Source organism: Carassius auratus, chromosome 19 (genome assembly GCF_003368295.1).
Source record: "Carassius auratus strain Wakin chromosome 19, ASM336829v1, whole genome shotgun sequence".
In the NCBI taxonomy this organism is placed as follows: domain Eukaryota; kingdom Metazoa; phylum Chordata; class Actinopteri; order Cypriniformes; family Cyprinidae; genus Carassius; species Carassius auratus.
Window position 1 is genome coordinate 28,599,019 of NC_039261.1, and position 10,347 is coordinate 28,609,365.

The 10,347-nt window shown below is 37.0% G+C and overlaps 1 protein-coding gene across 1 annotated transcript; it reads right to left on the reverse strand.

Annotated features, from left to right (window-relative positions):
* Positions 1 to 5,813: 5,813 nt before the first annotated feature.
* LOC113120301 (transmembrane protein 74-like) lies at positions 5,814 to 8,234 on the reverse strand. The gene is made up of 2 exons (XM_026290204.1): positions 8,066 to 8,234; positions 5,814 to 7,116 (listed from the first exon to the last, which is right to left on the reverse strand). Exon 2 carries the CDS (start codon positions 7,065 to 7,067, stop codon positions 6,213 to 6,215), a length of 855 nt encoding a protein of 284 aa, XP_026145989.1. The 5' UTR covers positions 7,068 to 7,116; positions 8,066 to 8,234; the 3' UTR covers positions 5,814 to 6,212.
* Positions 8,235 to 10,347: the final 2,113 nt, after the last annotated feature.

Consider the following 10,347-nt stretch of genomic DNA (forward strand, 5'->3'; position numbering starts at 1 on the left):
TCAAAGATGGCCGCTTAGTTGCATGACTTTCCTTTAAGAGACTTTAGTTTCATGTCCCCAACATTTGCATTTGTATAAATGGAACACAGTGGAATGAAAAGTCTGGAGTGAACGCTCCTCTAAAGCCTATTCACACCAAAGACGTTAACCATAAAAACGTAGATCTAAAAATCCTTCTCAGTAGGCATATTAAAGAAAAGCACACCAGGGGTGCATTTCCCAAAAGCAACATTATCTAACAATGGTCGTAAGTTACACTGAACTCTTGGTAATGATGGAACTTGTGACCATAGTTGATTTTGGGAAACGTACCCCAGAATAGTCCACACCACAGCTATAACAATAAAGGCGCACTGAAACAATGTAATTGGAATCACTTTCCCAGTGATTATTTTTCCAGCTGATGAACTATAAAAAAATTGACATCCGATCAGAATTAATCCTTCTATATGACACCATGTTCAAATAAACAAGAAAACTAAGCATTTAGGCTGTGCATTTACATGGCAACAACGTTTTAGGAGCCTGAAGACACAAATGTTTGAAAATGGAAGTTTTTAAAAACAATGCAGCTACTGTCATGGATTTGTGAAAACAAAACACAATACGCATTTATATTTCATGTTCAGTCTACAGGTATGTGCGCAAGACGCTTAGTGTTTCTTTACAAAGCGACATCGCAAAAGGAAAAACTTTTCCATTTTCCGTTCACCATTGTAATGTAAATATAGTCAGTGAATTGTGTAGAGTCACGTCAAAATCCAAAAGAGCCAGTCTTGATCTACATTGCATGTGGCACAGCACAATGCTTCAAGCTGCCAAAAATAAATGATAAATGGATGTCCCGTTCTTTTTCTGACGTAGCGACTCCATGAGCGTGCACAACTTCCAACGGATTTGGAACACTGTGAACTGAAAACAGCTACTGTGACACATACTTTATGTTCAGGGTACTCGCTGAGTTGTTTCTGTTATGACAGTGTATAATAATAGATACCTATTCCTATAGATACCCTATTCTGTTATTAAAAAGAAACATGTCATTCATTAATATAGCCTTCATTTGACTTGTATGTCTTTCTACTAACATTTATTACTTATTATACCTAAATATATTTTATACTATTGTGAAACCCGGCAATGTGTCAGGAAAAAACAGGTCATAAACACTCTGGTGTTTAAGATTTTCAATACCTGTGCTCTGAGCACTTAAAAAACGAGATCAATACAGAATGGAAACTTCTCATCTTCTTGCCCCCAGCCTTATTGACAAAGCCTGAGATGAACCTAGCATGAAGCATAATAGCAGCATAAATCAAAAGAAAGCAAGTAAAGCTTTCCCACAGCGAGATTAATCTCACTTTGCTCTCGGTGTTAAATTATGCATCTCGCAGAATTATGGGGTGCAGGTTATGAAGTTCCCCTTCTGATGCAAACGTCCACCCACATGCTCCGCTTTTGAAACTCCCAACATGATAATGTCATGAGTCAGCGCTTTTCATTCACCGCATAAAAGGGAATGATTTGCACATATTGTCTAACAGTTCACCTAGCCTGTTCATAAAATGCTGAAAAGACATCACTGTCTCCAATATTGTGCGCCATCCATCACTGTCTAGAGTCCATATGCACATTAATGAGTTCTCCAAAGCAATTCCCCACTTTAATTCAGTCTCTGGTAAACCGTAGAAGCAGTTTCATGGGGGAAAACATCATTTACGACACTAGCACTGTTTCGTAATAGATGGAAAACAACGACCAGAGCTTGTTTTCTTTGAGGCTTTAAATTAGAAACACGAAGTTAGACTACGTTAACTCAGCAGCAAACCTCAGCAGTATTGACTTCACAATTGATGTTACACATATTCAAACCTCAGCAGGGTTCTTTCCTTAGCAACAAGGTAAACTTGGTTTCTATGGATGTGTGCCCTTAACAGGACAGTAGAGAGAGAGAGAGAGAGAGAGAGAGAGAGAAAGGGACACCGCTGTGTGGGCGATGCAAACACGATTCCAGCTGGCTCTCATTAACTCACCGACCAATCATTACAGATCCATATGAATACTGCGTAACGACAGGCACAGGAAGTCAACGGGGTGAGCCGTTCACTGTTGGTGAAACAGAAACACAAATGCTCGCAGGATTTTTGCAGGAAGTTCAACTTGAATTTAAAATGGTTGAAAAGTACTTGCTCTGACATACTTTTTCTTTTCACAGAAAAAAAAGTGGTGTGGCTTCGCTTTTTGTACCGTTGATGTCTTTTGTAAGGTACGTTTCTTTTGTGTAAGCATCACCTGACACCCCCAACTCCAGTTTTTCTGTGCTGGCATGTGAAAGGTGTCACGTCTCTCATGGGACTCATTACCCGAAGAATACGGTTAAAGAAATGATTCTAGAAAGGTTTTTGCTCAGCGCCCCTAACATCTTCACCGACTAAAGTATGAAAATAGCATTGGCAGAACTGAAAAGAAAAGCTCAATTTTTATTGACTCATGTTGACCCACTGTTACGAATTTCTGGCATCAATAGTGGAGAATCGTTACAATTAAAGCACCTCACAAATGCACAAATGTGATATTATGTTTCTGACTGTCTTAGACATGTTATTAGTCGTAATTAGTGTTATTAAATATGACTTACTCATTATTGCTCATAGTTTATAAAAAATTCTGTCCCTAAGTAATGTGTAAAATCATTTGCTTGTTTTTTTTTCTAAGTGAATAAACCCACAGTTTTCACCTGCAGGAAAATAAATAAAATTAAAATGATTTTTTATTTATTTATTTTTTTATAATAATCATACAAATCTCAGGGTGGATATTTATAAATTGGGAAGCAATTCCTGCATGGCAGTGTACTAAAAGCCAATCAAAACCACAAAAATCTCATGGCTTTTGTAACTGTTATACATTCTGGTATGATTTGTACGACTTGTGTGAAATATCGTAAAGTCTTTCTGTGAGATAAGGTTCCTTAGAAACCTTCCATTGGATTTTATTATAGGTAATTCATTCTGTTCCTAAATAGAGGTTAAAAAAATCCCTTTATGATGCATTTATTAAGAAAATTTGGAAATTAAAGTCTTTTAAATTACATATCATATTATATTGATGAAGCTAAAAATTAAACATTTCGTGTTTTCATTTATCCTTCAGTTACAAGCTAACAGACAACTAGCTTAGCATATAGTTATATCTGATTAAGGATAGCTGTTTTGGTTAACAAGCTGTGTTTTTCATCTTCCAAAAGTGTATAAATCTAATTTGAAAATGCCATTGTGTCAATTTAATCAAATTATGACTTACTTGGCTGTTTTTGAGCTTTATTATTTTAATATTGAACTAATGCAAAACTCTCTACCGCAGCAGGTCACAATACATCATCAACAAGGCACAGTGAGGGCCCCAGAAATTATCTATAGAGCACTGTGTTTTTTCCCCAAGGTGCCTTTATTTCCGCCACTTAATTTGAGAAACTGCCACTGACGCTGCTATGTCATAAATTCAGATCCCATTGAAATAAGCACGCCTGCTACATTACTATGCAGCTCCCTGACTTTCTGTTTCCTGTAGCCTTGTGACTAAAGCGGTTGACTTCATTCTTTGGTCTCCCTGATACACAATGAGCTTCCGAATTAAAGCGATGAATGATGAACTAGTGCCTTTTCACCGGAGATCCTTCGCTTCACGGTCACTGACTTTTTGTACATTTTATCTTTACTGTTGCTGAGCAACAAACTCTAGGTAACAAGTGTAATTTTGTCGAACAGGCCATTAAACAGCACCAACAGTGAGGAATGTCCAAATTATGAATAATTAGACCAAGCAGTAAAGAAAACAGCAGACTGGATGAGCTGCTGGACGGGTCACTCACGTAACATATAACTGACAACTCCATCTGTATCTCACACAGTCTGGACTGCATCTTTCCACTCAGACCAGCTTGGGCCGGTTTTCTATCTGAAGAATAAAGCGAGATGATATGTTAGGATGTCACTGCACCACGGACAATTTATGATTTGGCACATCTAGGAGCTGTGTTGTGTGTATGTGCACACAATGACTGTATCTTTGTCCATCGAGATGATGTCCACACCCAGTCCCTGACCCATACTGACCCTTTAATCAATTTAGCCCCATTTCCTGATGCCAGCGGCCCTAAGTGATTGAGTTATTATACAGAGTGCTGGTAAGAGAGTATTAGACAGAGGGGAAAAAAAGAAACAAAAGAGAGATGGAGACAGCCAGAGAATGAGAAATGGCATATAAATCAGTTCTTATTGAACAGACGTGGTCATGCATTGTTGACATTTCATTAATTGCTATCCACACCGCTGTGTGCAACCTAAAAACACATGCCATATAAAATATATGCGTCTTCCTCTCCAAAACCCCCCTCTGTTAGTCTTCACCCATATCAAAAGCATAATTCTGAGTTTGTTTTACGGTGAACCATTAAGCTTTATTAAAACCACAGGTGATGTTAGTAGTATGCCGATTTAATAGCTGCAATTTCCTACAAGCATTTGTTCAATCGTTTAACGATACCCTTAAGTAACTGTTCTCATGCAAACAGACACTCGAGGGGCTGTTAAAACACTCGTGTGTGTGTGTGCTGTCATGAAGAAATGGGATGAAAAGAACACTGGTGTCAGGAATCTTTGCTGCAGTGCTGGTGTATAGTGAGGGATAATCTGATCCGGCCCTCGGTAAGCGTTTCTTATACGGACCGCACTCTTCAGCAGAAATACCGGCAGAAGCTCAAAGCCTCATGCACACATTTTTTTTCCCTTGACCTGCAACCTGAGGCTTATATGATTTTGTTTTGTTGTGAAAATCCTATGATCATTTAGTCATCTTTATGTTTGTCCAAACCAAATAACCTTTTTTTTCCCACTATAAAGACTAATAAAAGGTTCTATCAATGCCAATAAAGAATCTTTACTTTTAAGTGTGCTCTGTAGAACCCAAAATAACGAATTAATATATAACATTAATCGAATTTCTGTCCATTCTGTGTTTTTCATTTGGACCCAATTGACTTCTAATGTATTCACAAAAACAGTTTAACAAAATAAAGTCATGTTACTTTTGGAATAAGCAAATAGTCTTAGGTTTTTATTTTTGGGTGAACTATTTCTTTAACAATTTGATTTTAAATATTAGGCTGTTTTGGGTTAATTCTCTTTACTTGTTTCTGACAGCTTGTGCTTTGGGGGATGAGAACCTACACCATGCTTTTATGTGCCTTTTGCTGTGGTCTGCATTCTGGATTCTGTTCTTTCGGGTCATTACGTGTTATGATGTGTGACTCTAATGGGGTTAGTTGCTATTGGGAAGGAGAAACATAGAGCAGTCATTTCCCACGAGACTCCTCTAGTACACAGGCACACTGATGAGAGAGAAAGAGAGAGAGACATCTGCTCACACATTTCCTACATCCCATGTGCATTAAAAGCACAGATATTCTCTAAATAAACTAAGCCCACAAAAATTTAGATCAAACCTCCCTGGTGCGCATTAACGTTACCTATGCTGTTGCAAAGCTGTTTATCGTGTGTATTTTTATGCAAATGTGAATGCAAATATATAGATTTGAGTGGCTTCAGAGGAACTGGAATAAATCTCTCTCCCACCTGATTGGAAAGAGGTTTCACACAATGACTGATGATAAAGTCAGTCAGACATAGACTGCCAAAAAAATAAAAAATAAAAAAAGAGAGAAAAAAAAAAGGATAAAAGCCTTTTTTTTTTCAATGGGAATACAGGCTAAATAGGACACAATTGTACATTTGGAAAGTTAGTCGAATGATCATATGAAAAAAAAACTGAGGCTTATATAACTTGTAAAGCATGCTGTATATTTACATGAACATATGTTTTGGAAAAATGCACAGACTCACACAAATATATTCTTTAACATAAACAGGACTCAAGTCCATGTTGGTATGTTGCATTTTGTCCATTAAATGCGAAGCAAAAGGGGTAGAATTTTATCCTGACTGGATTTTGTTGCTTTGTCCCATTGCAGTCAAGTTTATTAGACTCACATTTAGCAGTAATATAGTAGTTTAAAGGTAAATTTAGACGTTATTAAATTAACAATATTGTTTTTTTTAAGTATTATAAACTGTGTTTTACAGTGTGTCATCCTAGATCACAGTATAACAAAGCTGTTTTGATCATGTTTTCATATGGAGATGCTGATCTCAGCTTCAGCTTAAGATTTCAACAGGACCTTCATCTTCATCAAGGGACAAAAGCGAAGGAGCTCCGGTCGGGTTCGCACCACATCTAAAATTCATAGAGCCATAGAGTCTGGCTTGGTGCTTGGAGTAAGCAAATGCTTGTCTCCTGATCATCTCCCCTTTATACATGGAGATCATCAACAGGGTTGACAGTACCACACCACCGAGTGTGAGGAGGCACAGTCCTGCAATCACACACCTGTCCAGGTGAGCACCCACCCGGGCGTTCTCTCTCTCCAACCGCTCCATCTCCCGGGCAGAAACCGCATCGGGATTCACCTTGACGTCACGTGGGACCGTGTAGGAGATGACAACCAAGGAAATCCCAGTAACTAAAAAGGTAACAGCACCTATGAATCCATAATCCACTGACTTTTCTGATGAATCTACCATGAAATCGTCAACTGACAGCAGGGAGCATTCTGGGTCGCCTTCTTGGAGATCTTTGGAAGAATTCCAACTGAAGTTGTCATAGTTGGTCTCATCTGCTAACAACTGACTGTCTTTATGGTCAGTAAAGTCAGCCACACCAGGAAAAGCTGTTTCAAACTGCTCATCGTAACATACCTCAATTTCTTCATCAAATCCCCATTCATTGAGTTTGCAGAGTCGTCCAATTGGCAGAGTCGCTGTCCATGGTTCTGAAAGCCTGTTCGCCTCATTAACATTCTCCTCTAGATATGCCTGGCAGCACTCTTCATTGGAAAGGACCCTTTCATCTGCACACACTGAGTGATGACTTTGCTGGTATTTTAGGGACCAGTCAAGGTGATCGGTCTGGACAGCGTCTTGACCACAAAAGAGGACTTTAAGATCAGCCATTTGTACTTCTATTCATATGTTCATCTCATAGCATGCTGGCTTAGCACCCCTGCAGTATGACAAGGAAGACAATAGTCTATAACAGGCAATAAAACCATTTTAAATACAACACAAAATATTAAATACAACACAAATATTTTGAGGGAAATGAATTTATGTCAGTGTAATTCGTCATAGTCTTAATGGCAAAACTGGTATCAACAGAACTACCAGGTTCAATTGTTTACTTTAATATATAAAATCCATAACAGAGAGAGAGAGAGAGAGAGAGAGAGAAAGGAAAGAGAGAGAGAGAGATGTAATGTCTGACCATGGGAAAGGGTTGCAACACGTTTCAGTGTGTTTATATTTGATTAACACAGACGAAACATTGTATAGGTTATATTTAGCACAAATGACAATTGTAGTAACTGTTGTATGTTTTATGTGTTTCTATAACACATTTATGCACGATATTTAAAATGACCCAAGGTATTACAGTCCATATAATGTAATCAAAACTCACCCTGGTAACGACAACACTGATTATACTTGACATTTACATTGTTTACAAATAAGTTATACGTTTCTAAACTAATTAGAAGCAGGCAATTAATGTGTGATAATATTATTTCCAATGTTTCCAAGTCTATCCAACACGTTTTATCGTAAAAGCTAAATCTTAAAATCGTTTAAGTAGGAAACGATATTTTCAGTTAAAGGGTGAATACATACTTTTTATGTTTATAAGTAGTAGTTTGTGTCATAAATCGTTTTCACGACCAAAAGTGCCTTTTAACCAAATCAACAATACTTATAATGTTTAATCTGTAGTATTTCATCTCAAGAGCTAAACGACGCGTAAACATCAGCACCGAACAGAATAGTGAAGCGTTTAAATCATAAAAAAGTAGTCAGCATGAAAAGCACTCGAAAAAATGTTGCCTGTGTTATGTCTCAACTGTTTTGTCGTTTTATTTTGTCACCTTAAACTCACAAAAAATAAAGGCATCGCCTACCTTCTCCAAGCAGCGCCTCGCTGGCATTCCTGCAGGGCTCGTGCTCCGTTAATTAAGCGAAGCTCGTCCTGTTCCACCCGCGCGCCGCGCTCAGGTCGCCTCAATGCTCCGTGAGCCTCTAAGACAAGCTGCACAGACGAGAGGCGAGAGAGACGAGGAGGAGAGCAGAGAGGAGGGAAGAGAGGGAGGTTTACTACTGTCGTGGGGGAAATGAAGTCTGATCAAACACTTTCATGCTGTTCTCCTCGTGAAATGTGTGTCTGTGATGCTCCCTATACAGATCGCATGCACAAGCTAAATTAATTATCCCAGAAATTAACATCATTAAAACATTCTTAAAAGTACAGTTTAGGAAACGCCAATCCGCTTAAATAAATCATTGATTGCTTTTTCAAAATACAATGTCACAATATACTATGAAATCTTTTATATTTAATTATTTTGTTTGTTTGTTTTATTTTTGAAAGACAGAAAAATGAACTGTTTATTTTTGGGGGAAAATAGAGTTCATTTAACATACTGTTGTCACAAAGGAACCATCTTATCACCCAGATATAGGTATAACTATATCAATACTTTAAAGATAATGGTTAATAGGTTTGCATGAGGAAGAACAGCCCTAATTGTCACAGGGGGAAATTGTCACAAGGCCTTAAGATTTTGAGTCTATTTGCAATAGGTCTACGTGAGACCGATGTTAGTTGTCATACATTTTATACTGAATATTTTTTGTTTGTTTGTTTAATATTGGAAAGTCAGTGTTTCCGATGTTATTACCAAGTAAAAAATAGCTGTACCATTTTATTTAACACATTTGAACCTATAGGGTAAGCTGCCACAATGAAACCTGCTAATTATCTAAATATATAACTATCACTACTAAACGTTTAGTAAATATGAAGATAAGGACTACTTGTATTGGGGGAAGTTGTCATAAAATGTATATCTTAAGATTGAGTATACATGCAATATACTGCATGCATTAGGGAGACAGGGGCTAGTTGTCACACATTTTATGCTAAATATTTGTTGTTTGTTTTATTGTTGATTGTCTGTTTCTGGCATAAATCCTAACGTCTTGGTTTCAAAAAGAGTTGTTTCCAATGTAACATACAAAGGTAACTAAATTTTACAAATCAGTGCAACAACTAGCCCTATTCTGAGATTTACGAAAAATACACCTGTATTGTATATGCATGCCTATACATTATATAGTGAAAAGGTTTTTGCCCCCTTGTTTATTATTATTATTATTATTTTTTCTGCATATTTGTCACACTTAAAATATTCAGATCATCAAAAAAAAAAAAACATTATATTATACAAAGATAATGCAGTTAAATACAAAATGCAGTTTTTAAATGATTATTTATTTATTTATCTTTATTTAACCAGAAAATAGGCAGCACATTTAGTTATACATAAAACAAAATGTTTGTTTACGTACACAAACATACACAAAATACCTCAAATGAAGATTTAATTAAGGGAAAAAAGTCCAAACCTGTAATGTTGTGGAGAAGCTGAGGAAATAGGCAGAGGCAAGGATCTGTGTGCAGACATTTCATGGAAAAGCTAGAACAAATAAAAAGTCAGAAACCATAGGCAACAAAGAACAGAAAGAAGGGCAAACAGACTACTCACAACTTACAAAGAACTAAAGAAATACTAGGACTGTATATACAAGAGGCTAACAAGTTAAGATAAGATACAGATAAGATAAGATACAAACAAGCACCAAGTCCAATACAAGGCACAGGAGAAAGAAAAAAAAAGCTGATTTGTGAGGACACACATATTTTCTGAAACCAAAATAAAACTGAACACCTCAAAATTGCACAAAAAATACAATATCCTTCAAAAGGGTCTTTCAGTGTAACGCATTAAAATAATGTTAAGAAAAATGTAAAAGTCAAAGCCTTCTCATCAGATGTGCTGGTTTCGGCCTCATTGACAGCTGCAGTCATGTCCACATCTCATTTATGAAACACCTGTGATTCACAACTACTGGCTAAGAAATTTGAATTCACATAAAGTAACCTTGTTGACAAGTTTGGGTAAGATACACAAGATACAGTACTTTCAGTGCCCTGTAGTTGGAAATATCACATCTTTTGTAGCATGAATAAACTGCTGCAAGAAAGCTAGGTGCCATGCAAAATGTAATGTGTAACTGCAACACTCGTTCCAAATGTAGTGGAGTAAAGAGTAAAAGTTGCTAATTTCTTTGGTACTCAGCACAACTACAAAGTACCCGGAAAGATACTTAAGTACCTTTAGTA

Excerpts from the sequence above, each read along its gene's own strand:
- LOC113120301 (XM_026290204.1), bottom strand. The coding sequence starts at position 7,067 with ATGGCTGATCTTAAAGTCCTCTTTTGTGGTCAAGACGCTGTCCAGACC.